This window comes from Symphalangus syndactylus, chromosome 3, assembly GCF_028878055.3.
Source record: "Symphalangus syndactylus isolate Jambi chromosome 3, NHGRI_mSymSyn1-v2.1_pri, whole genome shotgun sequence".
Classification (NCBI taxonomy): Eukaryota; Metazoa; Chordata; class Mammalia; order Primates; family Hylobatidae; genus Symphalangus; species Symphalangus syndactylus.
Window position 1 is genome coordinate 64726465 of NC_072425.2, and position 16445 is coordinate 64742909.

At 37.8% G+C, this 16445-nt stretch overlaps 1 protein-coding gene across 24 annotated transcripts in view; it reads right to left on the reverse strand.

Annotated features, from left to right (window-relative positions):
* LOC129479284 (transducin-like enhancer protein 4) overlaps positions 1-16445 on the reverse strand; it is a 151844-nt gene that overhangs the window by 59892 nt on the left and 75507 nt on the right. For 13 of the 24 annotated variants that reach the window (XM_055272169.2, XM_055272159.2, XM_055272179.2 and 10 more), the window contains 2 exons: positions 10828-11029; positions 9545-9561 (listed from right to left, as the gene is read on the reverse strand). In XM_055272169.2, the coding sequence (XP_055128144.1) occupies positions 9545-9561; positions 10828-11029 (219 nt within the window). Of the gene's footprint in view, positions 1-9544; positions 9562-10823; positions 11033-13717; positions 13757-16445 lie in introns of all 24 variants that reach the window. The other 11 variants (XM_055272168.2, XM_055272158.2, XM_055272171.2 and 8 more) reach the window with 3 other exon arrangements.

Genomic DNA, 16445 nt, shown 5'->3' on the forward strand with positions numbered 1-16445 from the left:
ATATTAGTGCAGCTAACCATATCAACCACCCAAACCCGAATACATACATGCCTTGTTTTCTATGAAAGCAGGGGAACCTTGCTTTTGAGTATCAGGAGTCACTTTTAGCCAGAAGGAACGTCAGAACCAGGAAGCCTCATCAGAGTCTGTCAGAGACGCAGCATCATCCAATAGAACTCTCTGCAGCAGTGGGAAGGTTCTGTATCTCTGCCGTTCTGGCAGTTTCTACAGCCATGTGTGGCTACTAAGGACTCGGTATGTGGCTAATATAACTGGGAAAATGGATTTTAAAATTCTATTTCATTTTAACTTTAAATAGCTTCACGTGACTAGTGGCTACACCATATTGCACAGGGCAGCCTTAGAGGCTTACCAGACAACTATGTATGTCTTTAAAAGTTCCTAAAAAGCTGTCTCTTCAAGCTTTTAGTTTCTGCTTAATTCATAAAAATATAACTTCAAGTAAATGTACACAGAATGGTCTTCATGATTGCCGTTGCCACTAGCTGTGCGAATTCCAATCAGCCAGAGTCTTTGTGAAAAAGGCTGAGGGAACAAGGCTAACTTTCCCCTCCTTCTCCACCCCCAGCCCCACCCCCACCCAGGTTGGGAGGTTAAAATCACAAATGTCACGACACTCAGAGCAGTAGCACAGATCAAGTGTTAATCTAAAGGGAAGGGGTGGGTGAGGGGGAGAACACAAGCTTGTGGGGGCGAGGAAGGATCTGGAATGAAGAGGAGAAAAATAAAGCCAGTGAATAGATCAATAGAAGCAACAGCTTACATTCAGATTCACAGGAGAAAGAACACACGGAGACAATCATTTCCTGGGAAAAGCTCAAGCCTAATGAGAATTTACTCTGCTCCTTTATGCGACAACCAGCCCTTTTGTGGCACGGGCTTCCTGACTGACAGGAACCCGGGGCCCCTTAATAGGATTTCCATATTATTTCCAACACCTGCCCAGAAGTTATTTGTTTACATTGAAGGAGGCAAGATTCTCAAATCAGACATCTGCTTCTAGTTCAGGCATATCTTAGGAAACCATCTAGAAAGCAGCTTTGTTACCATGGTGACATTTTTATTTTCCTCCTTTAGTTGGCTCAAAACATTAGCATGTCCAATTTTATTTTGTTGTTCAAAAGGCCAAATGTCGCTCACGAAAACAGAAGTTTAAAAAAAGATAAGTGAATAGAATTCTCAAAATTCTCCAGAATAATTAAAATGACCATAAGGAGCAATAAATAACAAGGAGATCTTATTATATAAGTCTACTGGCTTCTCTCACTGGGTGGCATCACTAACTTATTTACCTCCCCTCCCCCAGCCCTCTTCTCTTCTCAAATTTGAAGTCAGCAACTTGAAAAATAGCAATTTAAAAAAGAAGATTCAAGAATCCTTCAGGATATGATACAATTAAATAATGAGTCCATTTCCATGAAAAAGAATTCCTCATGCTCACCCTTATCACCGTATCTTAGAAAGTTCACTTAAAACAAGAATACTTCAGACATTTTAACTTCCACCTCACTGCCTGCATTTCTGTAAAAGGGGAGGGAAAGTGTAAGCTTTTCATGAACATTTAGTGGTTGCAGAGGCGATGGAATATTAAACAGTATGAGGGAAGAAAGGTGGACTGCACGTGAGCGGATTACATGTATGTGTGTGCTGTTCTCCAGTTTCTAGTGAAGGAAAACTAGAGGCAAAACTGAACCCAGGGGTTGGGAGGAGGAGGGTACTTAACCACCAATTGCAACTATCACAAATGAGCGGGAATTTCTTAAGTTACAATATTAGTACTCTCAGCTTAAAATGTTTTTAAAGCAGTAAAATTTATTACATACAAAAATAATTGGATTGGTTCTAAATAATGAATAATCTGATAAAGCAATGTGACTCATTTTATTCAATATTTAGATTCAAAGAAAAATAACTAAGTATTCAACACTAACATTTCAAGTTTTGATTTGCCAAGTCTAAGCAGCATTACTGAGTTTTGAAATAACTGTATTATCTTCATTTAACAGCCACCTTATTTAAAAGCATCAAAAACTCTTTCAGAAAGTACTACTCAGCCCCTCAGCAAACTTCCTTTCTATTACTCTTTCATGAAGCCTGAATTCTCTTCAACCCTTTCACAAGGCAGTTGCCATGGTAGTAATCAGATATGACTCTCTAAGTCCAAAATTACAGCCCTTATTAAAGTGGTGGGGTCCCACGTGTAGAAAGTCTTTTAACCCAGAAGATAGCTGAGCTACTTCAAATCACCACAGAACAAAATACGTAAGTTGGACACAGGAAAGTGTTGCAGAAATAATTCAAGAAAGAAGAACAAGAGTATTAAACTACTCCATGAGTGATTTTATAATTTTTCCAGAGTGGGGTTAGTGTTACTGTAAGAATACAAAAAAAGATGGTGAACGATTCTTTGGAATAATTCCATTGGAAGAATTATCTACATTTTGAGAAACAAATGTTAAAGTGTCAACTTTTAACACTTAAATCTTAGGCCCCTCTAAATTTTTAAAAATGTTAACTATAAACATTATAATATGTTTGCAAGAGATGAAATGCATCCTAATTAAGAAAATTAGAAATTAACTAAACATCAGTATGAAAATGTCTGTCTAATAACTAAAAGGGTTGGTTTATGGAGGGAAAGGATTAAACCATTTTGCCAAATCAGCTGGAGAAAGCCAACCTGCCAACCAGCCCGCCCCTGTTAATTAATATTTGTTCTGCTTCAGCAATCGGCGGAGGAGGGTGCTGCAAAACAAGCGTGTCTCCCAGAGTCACATCATTAATCCATTTATGCTCACCACCTGAGGACCAGCTATGCCCTAAAGATACTTATTCATCTGTTTGACAAACAAACAATTACCACACATTTTTCTAGAATTAGGACACCTGTTACATTTCACACAGTTTACATGCCTAGAGGCAGGTATCAATTAATACTGAACAAATTACTGCATCATAGATTCATAGAACACAACTCCTTAACTGTTCCTTGATAACTGTAAATAGTAAAATACATGGTAGAAATAAATACCTAAAAGTATTGTAAACAATTAAAAAGCAATAGCAATGCTAAAACACTTAATTTCAAATTACCATCTTATTTTGGGAAATTGAAAGAGTTATAACATTAAATGCTTGAAAGGCATACTTTATCACCCTGCCACCCAACCCCTCAAATGATTTCCTCACTTCTAACCACTATGTTTACTTGGCTAATGGTATGGCCAACTTTATTGCTGAAACGTAACCTATGGTGTAAGATTTTTATTCCAAAATTTGTTTCTAGGACAGGACTAAATAACACATAAGAAAATAGCTACATTCCAAATACTTGGAAGAATGCCTTGAGTTACAGCCTTGAGATCCATGGAGGTTAAGTGACTTGTCCATTGATACTCAGCTTACCTAGTGGTAGAGAGGATTGTTGCAGAACCTGGCATAGCCTTCCTACAGAATGGCTCATATTCTAAATGTTTCAGTGTGCTTCCTTGTGGTGTCAAGAATACTTCATGGTGAATTACACCAGGAAAAGCCTTTTCCTTATGATGGGAGAATGGGACAGGAGAATGAAATCTAGGTTTGTCTGTATACATTGGTGATGAATAATGAAATGGATTTTACCAATAATCAAGGGAGTAAGACATCTAGAAATGTATGCTGACCATAAAAAGGTAGAGTTCTATTTCTATTCTTTAACCGTGAAACACAGGCTATGATGTATTTGAAATACAAATCCACTGTCCAAATAAGTATTGCTCAAGATAGGCTTTTTAAAACATATTTTAAAATATGATTTTAAAAATATATTAAGTACTTCTATTTCCTTATTAGGTGGTATCCCTGATTCCCCATGCCCTAACTAAGTAAAGTTCTCTTCCCCTAAATTTTTAGCTTCTTGAGGGGAAGAGTCTTAATCTGCTTTGTGGAAATGTGTAAGAGGACAAATCGAAGATTAGTCTGAGAAGGAAATTATGAGTTAGGGAGTGGCAAAAAACAAAAATTTTTTTAATAAGAAAGATTTAAAGAGACCTAACAGAGATCACAACAAAATAAAATGAATCCTATTCGAATCTCATTTCAAGTAAACCAATTATTTGAAATAATCAAAGAAGTTTGATTATAAGCTGGGTATTAGAAGATACCAAAGAATTATTTTACTAAGTGATTAAAGGCATTATGGTTATCTAAAAACAAGAGCCCACTATTTAGATAATGTGTTCATTTTGCATACTAAAGTATACAGGAGCAAAATGAGCATACAAATACTTCAGCAAAGAAAAAGTATAGATAGAAATATGGCTACATATTGATAGCTCTTGTACCTAGTTGCTGGGTGTATGAGGGGTTCTTTGTACTTTGTAGTATGTTTCAGATTTTTAATAACTTAGAATGAAACTGGGTTACCCAAAGAGCTTTCCTTTGAGGGTGGCACTGGCTATGTGACCTTTGACAGGTCTTCACACTTCTAAACCTTTCCTCATGTATGAAATAAGGGTAAGCGTAACACCTACCTTCACCGGCAAAATCTAACCTATGAGCTACACATGCACTGGGGGCTGCTCAGAGGAGATCAGTAGGACTCAGTGGACACTGTGGACCCACCTTATTTTTCCCTAGGTTACAGTGGATATGCTGAAGTGTTACAGCCCTTAATTAGACAACTTCTCTTCTCAGATTGCTGATTACTGAGGGGAAAATAGAAGATACCAAAAGTCCATGACTGTTTTGTTTGCTTAAACACTCTTTAGTGTTTTGTGGATTTCATTGATTTCCCCCTTTTTAATCTAGCTTTCTATTATTTTATGCCTTTGCCTTTTTACAATATGTACTTCTAAAGTCTCGAGTAATACAAATTTATCCCACCAAGTTATCTCCCAAACGGTAACACTCCTACTTAAAGGGGTGTATGAAGTAATCATTCTGTTAATTCAGGCTAAAAACCCACATTCACCGGTAACACCCAATTAATGAGGCAAAAGTGCTTTCTTGGCCTGAATCATGCCCTTCCATTTGAACATAAAAACCTCATTCTAATTTTCCGCTGATAAACCTTTATTGTCAACAGAACAAATGGGGGATAGAAAAAAGCAACGTATGATGTTTTAGTCATCTATGCCCCAAAATATAGATGCGGCAGAATAAAAAGGCATTGCCTTAAACACAAATAATGAATGAATCATTATAAAAACCTTTAAACAAAATCAAGGAATTTGCACAGGAAAAAAGCAGTGTATATACCCAGAGAAAAGCATTTAGCTAAAAAATAATTATATGTAAATTAAAAAAATAAAGTGCACCATCCATACTCATTATGCCAACAAAAATTACAAAAACTATAAAGTTCCATATTGGCGGATTGTGTGGAAACATATTCAAACACTGCATTTGGCATTTTAAATTAGTACAGAGTTTTAGGAGATCAATTTGGCACTGCACAAGTCACTAAAAATGATCATACTCTTGGATGATGCATCCAGCACTCTGGGCTTGAAGACATTCCAATGAAATAACAAAAATAAAAACAACACCACTCAGAGGGAAAAAATGTTTGTACTGGGTAAGCACAGGCACAGAGGAGAAAAAGTACTTCTGCTATATTTTACAGATAAAAAAGGCAAATCCTTCATAGATGTGACTTGAGAAGGTTATTGCACTCAGGATAAAACACGGGAGAACCAGGCAGATACATAAAAAGGACTTAGAAAGTAATAAAGAATGCACAATAATAGCAACTTGGTTGAGGCCACGGAGCTAATCAGCATTTGGTGATAGTGAATTTTGCTACTTGTATTTAAGCTGGTCTTGATTTTGGTGCCTGTTTTTGCTACCTGATATTGGAATTATGTACACATTTGGGACGGAGTGGGAAATAAGACAATTTCTGAACCTCAGATTCTTACCAAGTTTTAGGCAATTTTGGCCTTCACAGCTCTTAATCATTACCCTCATTTCAGTTACTCAGAAAAGAACTGGAGAGTGCTATGAAGAGCCTAATGACTCAGGGCAGCTGACTCCTCTTAATGAACTGGAACCTCCAACAAGTGGGAAGCTCCTGGCAGCACGCGGGAATGTCCCCTCTGACACCATTTTAGAGCCCATCACTTTTACCCCTCAGCCCTCAATAAGAGAGGGTGGGCAATGGAAGATTCCATCACCTCAGAAAACATTTCCTTAGTGTCACTTATGCCTTTTCTAGGGATGAGAGAAATGGTTCTCGATACTACATAAGATGGTGAGAACACTCCCCCTTAGCCTACATTGGATTCCTTTTGGAGAGATAAATTTGGGCTTTCTGCTCTACCATTAAGGGTGAGAGTGGATCACAGTCTATGTTTCTTGTCATTTTCAGGCCTCAAATGTGGGACTTACTGTTGGGCACATGGAGTCACTGGACAGCCAAGTGACAAGCAAGGAAGGCTGCAGGTGCCACGGCTCCTGACTTCAACAGCCCTACAACACACACTGGTCTAGTTTCTCATCATCAAGGAAATTGATTCTTGGGCTCCTATAGTGCTTTCTCCTTTAGATCCATATTTACATTCTCCACCTTTGTTGAAAAACTTCAGATACAGGTCTGCAAATAACAGGCTTAGGAATGAACTTGGCTACAGGGGCTATAGAAAAAGAGATCAATAAAGCCAACAGCGTGCGATTTGGTGGCCACAGAACTTCCCAGAAGAGAAAGACAAAGGAAAAAAAAGGTCCAACATGTTAACAAGTGAATTTCTTTCATTTTACTTGGCATCTAAAGGTAAAGTACCTTAATTACTTAAATCTTTACAGTAAGTTTAAATTTATAGTTTATAAGCTATTCTGAAATCTGCCCTGTTTAACAATCTGTAACATCAAGAAAACATTTTAAAGTGTCTCTCACAATTAAACCCATCTACAACCTTGTATAAATCAAAATTTTGCTACCATATCAAAATGTTCCACTGGGGCTGTATACGATTGCCCACATCCTCATTACATGCAACACTAATTACTACCAGCAGATTCAGAATTTTCTGCACATTAGAGGCTTTTAGAGGAGCTATAAAAAATTTCAGGCACCATTAATTTAAATTTGTATTGAAATTTCCTTTTGACAGATGGCCAAAAATTACTTATTATTTAGAGTACCAGAGCTGCCTGTTTGCACATTAGAAGAGGAAAGGGAAAAATTAAAAGCAAGAAGGAAATTTATGTCACGTTCATTACCTGTTAAATGTTAAGAAGCATTATCTTGCATAAATAAATTATTTCATACAAGCTCAACTCCAGCTGCAGGCAACTGGCACGCTCTGGCTGATAAAAACCATCTAGAGTCACACAGCAGACAATCATAAAAAGCCCCTCTTAACCAGGAACCACTTATGGGAGGACGATCGATGGAACAAGCAACTAAAACTGCTTCTCTGAGCATCACAGAACACGTTCAGAAAAACAAGCAAACTATCTCACCTTGTAGAACTACAGGACAGCCCCAGACCTGACATAATACAACTTCAAATTTGAGAATGATACCCAACCAAAACATCTATTTATAGATGCCATCCCATAATAAATCAAGGCAAAAATCATCAGCCTTTCTTGTTTTTCCCTGGCTTCTAGCTATACAGATACTCATTTCCAGGCTCACCCTGAATGATTATAGATGATTTCAAACACACCCTTACTCTTGCATGAGGGAATAAGAAAATGTAATTGACACAAAAGTGTACACTGAAGTATAAATATTTTCACAGTCTTCTGTGAGTAGAGGCTTTTGTTTAGTTCACTGGACTGCCTAAAGGTATATATTTATAATAAGAAGGCAGGGAATGTTTATATTATGACCTCAGAATAACTAGACAGGCTTTCAAAGGCTGGTATCAGTTAATCCTAGTCACTGCATTTACTTACTACTTCCTAAGTACACATGTGTGAAAAACACTTAATATACTTTGATTAAGAATGCTTTTTTAATCTAAGTACTGATACGCATATGATACAACAAAATACACAACTGCAAATGCATAATTAAATAATTCAATGTGTTCAGTTCTAATTGTAAATGTTGACATTTACATGGGAGTGCCGATGCCCTTTCAAATTACAAAGATTCTTGAAGGGTAAAACAGATAGGCTCAAGTTTTATTTTCCATTACTTAAGGGCTCTGAAAAAAAAATTCCTTTTAATTGTAAAATGACAAGGAGTAAAAAGGCATTCTAAGTGCTAGCACAGTGGTTTTGGGAGAAAATTTTAGTATTCATATACATAGCTCCATTAAAAACTGCAAGATATAGCTACCTATACTCCAAAACATTCAACTGTTGTAAAACATAAAGAAATAGACAGCATTTGTACTTCGGCCAATGGTTGAGAACTGTCCTTTCCTTCTAAGCAATAAGTAACACAATGGCATGTGTAATACAATTATGCATAATACAGTGGTGTATGTATGTATGTATTTATTTATTTTTGAGACGGAGTCTCACTCTGTTGCCAGGGTGGAGTGCAGTGGCATGATCTTGGCTCACTGCAACCTCTCCCTCCCAGATTCAAGTGATTCTCCTGCCTCAGACTCCAAATAGCTGGGACTACAGGTGCAAGCCACTATGCCCAGCTAATTTTTGTATTTTTAATAGAGACGGGGTTTCACCATGTTGGCCAGGATGGTCTCGATCTCTTGACCTCACGATCTGCCCGCCTCAGCCTCCCAATATGCTGGGATTACAGGCATGAGCCACCGTGCCCGGCCTACAATGGTGTATTTATATTGTGTCTGGTTCATAAGTGATCACATCAATTTTCATGCTTTACTCATTTCCTGCCATGGCAGTCTATTTTTCTTGTTTGCTTACTAAATAAATTCAGGTATCCTTAGCACATCCCATTCTGGAGGTATAGAAGCATATCCAAATCATTACACCCTAAATACTTTTCCTCTTTCCCTACAACTTGTCTATAAAGAGATACAAAAGGTAGATAAGACAGATTCAAAACCTAAAGAGAATTAACTTGTTATACCAGATACCAAAATGTTAATTTAAAAGAAAAGTCGGTGAAAAAAATTCACTTAAAAGAGAAAATTATTTCTACTGGTAAAAAAAAAAAAAAAAAAAAAAATGCACCATTCACTTAAACAAATATTTTGATAAAGAGTTTTGTAGGTTGGAGCTGTTTCATCAAACATGAAACTAATATGTATTTCTTTACAAACCAATTTATTTAATTCATTTCATTGTTATCTTACAGCCAAAGCCTAAGTGAAGAAAAGCAGTTATTTTTTTTTCACATGGCAAGTAATAAAATGGGCAACGCAAGCCAGATCTTGCAATTCGACCTGGGTCAACAAATCTGATTCTGACAGAGAAATGGGACCTTTAAAAAACAAAAAAAAAAATCAACCACACACCTGAAAGTAATTTAAAAAATGCAGTTAAACACTACTAACCAATGAAATCATTCTCTAAATCTCAAAGAATACTTTACTAGATTCATTCAAATCATTTACAGCCCTTTTAAGCCATTCCTTAGTCTGTAAATTTTGAGTCCTACCTTGATGGAGTCTCTGTCTATATGCAAAACAGCAGCAACACAAGCAGATGAAGTGGTGGGAAGAAGAAAAGAAAAGTACTAGTTAGTTTACATAAAATCATACTGATTTATCAAACTTGATCTATGCTAAATAATAAATTATACAAATGTCAAATGTGCTGTAAAAAGTTAATTATTAATACTGCACAACCAAATTCATAAAGTACCAATCTACCTTTGACACAATTTCAGAAGAACCAAAGCTAGGCATTCTTATTATCAGTGCTCCTTATAGACTTTTTCAAAGTATTTACAATCATGCATCAACTCCGTACCATAGCATTAAGATAACTGGAAGACAAATTATAGTGTTTCTAATATCAGAGATGGACATTTATGCATATGTGATAAAAATCACTGACCTAATATTATAATTCATAGTAAGGATGCTGAAACCGGGATATGAGCTTTTAATTACGAACCACACCCTTCAAGCCAATGAACCATCCTTGTGCTAAGTAAATTCTCAGAAAGGAATGCTAGGAGACACTTTTTCATTTGCATTTCTGTCATTAACTAATAAAAATTATCAGTAAGCACCACAGAAAAACAACAGTCACATCAAAATGTTTCTGCACCATCATCTACCTTAGTGGAGGAAGGAAATCAACCTAGAAGGAGCACAACTGGCCTTTAAATCAATTAATTGCATAAACAATTATGTTGGTCTTATAGGAAGAAATTAGTTAATTTCATGCTTCTAAACAGACTGGGTGAGAGAGATAGTTAAACTAACAGATTTCATTAATTTGGTCTGTACCTTCTTAATTACTAAGACTACTGAAATTGTTTTCTTACCTGTGAGATTTTTACTGCTCTATATAGGCTCATTTGTTTATAAATAATAATTGATTTGGTCAAATATCAAGTGAGCATTTATCAGCAAGACATTCCCCAAAATAAATTCAGTCAAAATTAACTATTAACGCAACATGCTACTTCAAACAGAGCATCATGGGATTTCATTACTGATTTAGACCTGGGGAACATAGAAGGTAGCAAGAAATCAAAGGCAATAATCAGAAACAGGCCCCTCTGCCTCTAGGGAGTACGTTAGCTCTTGCCAACCACTAGAATATCATTTGGCAACTGACTACTTGCAGTAATTAATTTACCTTCCAGTGGAAATCCTTTGTCTAGTAACTGGTAAAACTAAATTCAGAGAGAATAAACAACAGCATCCAGAACCTACCCTCAACAGCAGGTAGGTCATCTCAGATTGGCATCCCAAGAGAGTTACTCACCTCTTTGGTGATCATTGTCATGGTGCTTCTTCTCATCTTTAATTGGAAGATGGGACTGACCTCCTAGAGCACTGGAGAGGGCCAGAAGCCCGGCACTGCTACCGATGGGTGGAATGGCAGGGGGCTGGAGCCCTGAAGGGTGTGGAGTCAGAGGTACGGGGAGACCATGTCCATGTGATAAATGCTGGGCCTGGAGTTGTTGCTGCTGTGAAAAATTAAACACAGATATTGAATTTGCCCCCTATATCCAACCCCTGCCCCAACAGAAACAGAAAGGAGGCACAAACAGGCAGTAAAAAAGCCAACACCAGCTGGGTGCGGTGGCTCACTCCTGTAATCCCAGCACTTTGGGAGGCTGAGGCAGGCGGATCACGAGGTCAGGAGATTGAGACCATCCTGGCTAATGCGGTGAAATCCCATCTCTACTAAAAAATAGAAAAAAATTAGCAGGGCGTGGTGGCGGGCGCCGTAGTCCCAGCTACTCGGGAGGCTGAGGTAGGAGAATGGCGTCAACCCGGAAGTTGCAGCTTGCAGTGAGCCAAGATTGTGCCACTGCACTTCAACCTGGGCAACAGAGCAAGACTCCATCTCAAAAAAAAAAAAAAAATGCCAATACCTACTCAAGATTTATCATTAATATATATATATATTTTTGAAAGGAGGAAGGAGCAAAGGAGCTATATAGTCAATAAATGCTTCCTTTCTTATACTTGGAGGTTTTGCACATGCAATATAAATAATTTAAGTGGTGAAATTATATAAATAATTTTCAATAGTTGATATTCAAACATATTTCTTTAACAAACCTCATAAAAGGCTTTTTTTAATCTCAAAAAATTAAGGCCTCACTATCATACATTTCTAATCAAAACATATACGTGAGTAACTGCTAAAGCAGTTATGTTGAACAAAAAAAGCTGAAAATTGAGAAAATTAGTGTTAAACAGTTCTCCCAGAACCACTGCACAGCATGCAGGGAGAGTTAATTTGAAAGAGAAAACCTGAATTAACAACCCAGAAAAGGAAACTGGTTGCAGCCACCGTTTTAAGCCCTTTAAGTGTCCTCAGCGGTACTTGAGCAAATTACTAAAGAAAATCTAATGTAGCAAGGCTTGGGTTCTCCTGTAGGCTTGCTTAATAATGCTGAAATAATTGGGCACTCTGTGCACGTTTAGTGATGCTCGAATGAAAAGCTAGAGGCCTGCCCTTGTACTCTTCTCTAGCGGCCGACTCTGTGTTGTGACAGGTTTATTTGAGTGGGACTGTGATGCATGCACCAGTAACTGCGCTGACAAGAGTTTAAAGTCATTTTTACCAGCACACTGGCAACACACAGAGAAAGCCCTCAAGAGGCTGGAATGGGTGTGCTTGACCTCAGCCGAGGCTGCATCAAACTGTTACAGGAACCGCGGTGGGCAAGCCTTGTTGCCTCTTCTGAGTGGGAAGTGGGGTAGAGGAGGAGTTGGTGGTGAAGGAAGGACATTAAATATATTCCTCAATAGGAATCCCTTCAACTCAAATCCTGCTTAACAATATTGTATGACAACAAGTAATTCTGAGTAATTCTCAGGTTAAATTTTGTAGTGACTGAATTTTAGTTTTTGCCTTTAAAGAAATCACATTCTGGGCCTAACCTATGATAGCCAAATAGTCCCTTCTATAATTTTCTTTCCAAGCAAAATTTCACAAAATATCTAGAGGCAGGGACAGAGAAAGAGAGAGAGAGAGAGAGAGAGAGAGAGATCGATCATTCCACCAAGAAAAATCTTGAAATGCTTTTATTAATACCTCAGAGAAAAAAAGGGGACCTTTTTTTCTCCTCTCCAAATTAGGTTTATTTTCTTCCACTCCTACATGTCTTCCTATGTTTGACTACAAAAGTCCAAGTACAGTATTAATTCGCTCTTTTCTCTTACTGACTTGCACCTATGTTCTGGCTACATGCACTTAAAATATAGTCAATAGAATAAAGTATGAACACTTTGAAAAGCAAGTTTACAAGCAGAAAATGGAAAATAGGAGCCACATCCAGATACTCCACCAACCAAGCCCCACCCACGCTCCAAGTCCTGCTGAAGCTTTTCTTAACTGGGTAGTTTTGAGACAAGGTGATTCTCTTCATTTAAGTGGCCAAAATCATGTTCATAATTCTTTACATACTGTTATTCAGTGGGGATCAAAAAGTATGCGCACACAATTATATTTCTTAACAGTGCAGAAAATAATGTCTATGAAGAAAACAAAATAGGGACTTGAAGTAAATACATGGCAAATATTTCAAAAACAGAAATAGCTCCAATTCTTTCTCCTCTGAATTCCCCTAATACTCCATGTGTATGGTTTGGACACACAGCCACTTTCTACCTCAGATCAGAGGTCAATGAGCAGGCATTTATTAAGATCCTGCATGCTCGTGTTTCTTACCTCCGTTCTTAGACTCTAAGCTCTATGAGTCTACATCTCACAAATCCTAGCTAATTGCAGACCCTGAAATATTCACACATTATCTTGATAGTTTTAAAAATGTATCTATTACATTAGACACACACACACACACACACACACACAGCCTGGCGCAGTGGCCCACGCCTGTAATCCCAACACTTTGGGAAGCTGAGGCAGTCAGATCACTTGAGCCCAGGAGTTTGAGACCAGCCTGGTCAACAGGGCGAAGTCCTGTGTCTACTAAAAATACAAAAATTAGCTGGGCATGGTGGCACACACCTGTAGTCCCAGCTACTCAGGAGGCTGAGGTGGGAGGATCACCTGAGCCAGGGAGGTCATGGCTGCAGTGAGCCATGATTGTGCTACTGCATCCCAGCCTGTGTGACAGAGTGAAACCCTGTCTCAAAAGGAAAAAAAAAAAAAGCCCTCAGCCAAAACCCAATACCTTTAATGATCCAGGTGTGTCACTTTTATTCTTTTTTTCCTACAGGATAAAAAATAAGCACCAACTCATCGTTCCATTGGACCAGAACTTTTCAAAGGCAGAAATCATAGTTATACATGACATTCACAGTAAGGCTTCCTGAGGTCCTTGTTTGGTTCTATTCTATCTCAGAGCAGTTCTAAAACAACATTTGTCTCTTCCTCCTTTATGCTCATCTTAGAGAAGGGTCCTTTTCCTTTCAAAGGCCAGCCTCTCCACCTGCACATCATGTTTTCTTCCATTCTTTTTCACTGCTCCTTCAACTCTCCAACTCTCCCTCATCTTCAGTTGTTTTGTCACTGATTTTGTCATTCCATGCTTAATATCAACATTTTGTTTAAGATGAACTGCCCATCTAAAGTCACAAGAACTTGAGGCAGTACTTTTTCAGGGGAACAGAAATCCCACCATATTTTAATCACTTTTTGTGTCCTCCACTGCCCCCTACACAGTGTCTTGCACAAAACTGGCACTTGATGTTTGTTAAATTTAACTACAATACCCTTCTTTTGCCCTTTTCAGCTACTGCCTTGTTGTGTGTGTGTGTATGTATGTATGCCGTCCCTGTCTTCGCACATCCAAACTTCTTCAAACACTGAAGTAAATCTGCTGCCTCCACTTCAACAAGCGCCTCCTCTATACACACACACTTATTCCTTAGTCCTGATCAACTGGACTGCAGGCCCACCATTCTCATAAAACTGAGGACCACTCACACGTGACTGAGCATTTCTCAGTTTTCTTTTTCTGACGTATCTGCAGTCATAGACAGCATATCCTCCACCTGCTTCAAGAACACTGAAATCATCACAATGGCTAGCCTTTCTTTGGCTCTCTGAATGCAGCAGTTGTATGTCCTTCTTGGCTTTTTCTCCTTTTGCTCCTTTGCTCCTCTCTGGCCTCACCCATCTTTATCCACCTTTGACCCACAATTGTCTTCCAAACTTTGACACCCCCATTCTAACTTTTTGTCAGACAATTGTACTTGGCAGTCCAGCATTACCTGGAAATGAAAATGTGTGACACAAAACCCAACCTCTACTGGCTCAAGTTGCTGGTCATCAACAATTTGTTTTCCTTCTGTGCTATCCTATATTGATAATAGCCAAGTCCTGAAGATTCTGAAACAATCCCTTGTTTCTACTTGTCATGATACTCACGAGACTCATCACCTCACATGCTGATTATTTTAAGTCTCCATCAGCTTATTTTAGTTACAATGAACCCATACTGCTTTCTCCACCTGTGGTTTTTTTCCCCTAAATTCGTATCCTTCTGCACCTTTTAGAATAACCTCCACATTACTTATCTAAGTTGTACTCACCTATCTCAGCTCAGCTTATGTTTCACCTGTTCCCTACAGCCTTCTCCAAGTAATCTAAGTGTCCAGCATCTTATAGGGCTCCCTGTATTATTCACTGGCATATATTGCCTCATAAAGGCATTGTTATTCATCTTTTTATAGATAAGAAGATCCTGACTTGCCAGAGACTGTGAGGCTTTGGAGAGAAGAGACCAGTCTTAGGCCTCTTAGTACCCCTGGCACCTAGCTCAGTTCCCTAAACGTAGCAAGAACTCAATACAAAACTGATACTACTGAAAATAAAATACTCCTTTGATAGTTACTCTCTGGTTCCAAAAGCAACAGATCCCTTTTATCTAAAAACAAAAGTTCCAGTTTCTTAGCATTCAAGACCTTCCATAAACTAGCATTAGCCTAACTCCACCCTACTGTGCAACACCATCCAGGGAACTCTCTGCCCGTAACACTAGTCTATTTAGTGAGACATGTAAACTCCTAGGGCTCAGCTTTACTACTAATCAACACACACCCACAGAGTACTCTCTCATCTGTCTCTATATGTATAAATTCTACCCATCCTTCTAAGCTAAATTCCTGCCTACTTTCTCGGTGAAGACATCCCTCATCACCCTGGCTCAAGGTAATCTCCACCACTGCCTCTCAATTCTGACACCACTTAAGCTCAATACCATTATGACACTTAACAATCCAAGACAAAAAAAGACTTTTTAAATACATATATATGCTACATGTGTGTGTGCACAAGTTTCTGTATGCCATACCTTTTAATTAGAGCTATTTAAAAAATATTTCCCACAGTGCCTAGATATTTCTCACACTTAGTAGGTATGCAAACAGATTACCAACTAATATCAGCACTGATTTTATACACTGATGAATTTTGACTCTATTTTCTTCCAGATGTTTCAATCTTTTGAATTTAAAATCAAACTAGAAGAAATAAAAAAGCTGCTTGTACTATAAGCCTATTCTGGACACCTTAAGCAGCAATAATCTAAAATGAGTAAAACTGCTATTTTTAGTGATTGAACATACAGAACTTGGTGTCTTCATATGAAAAGTGCATTTATTTTTATTGTTGGTCTTTTAATTTTTAAATTCCTAATTATGAATTATAAATAGGCTTAAATACAACTACCACTAAACTTTCCCTGAACTAATTAATGAACTCAAACTATGGTCATATATCTCTATATATTCAAAGCTTTTAATGAGTTAAGCTTCTACTACATATAGAGTTCTCATATATTCTTTACCTACCTTTCACTGATGTTAATATTTTACATAACCATAGAATTTATCAAAACTAAGAAATTAACATCAGTTTATTGCTATTCACCAAACTAGAGACTTTAATGCAGATTT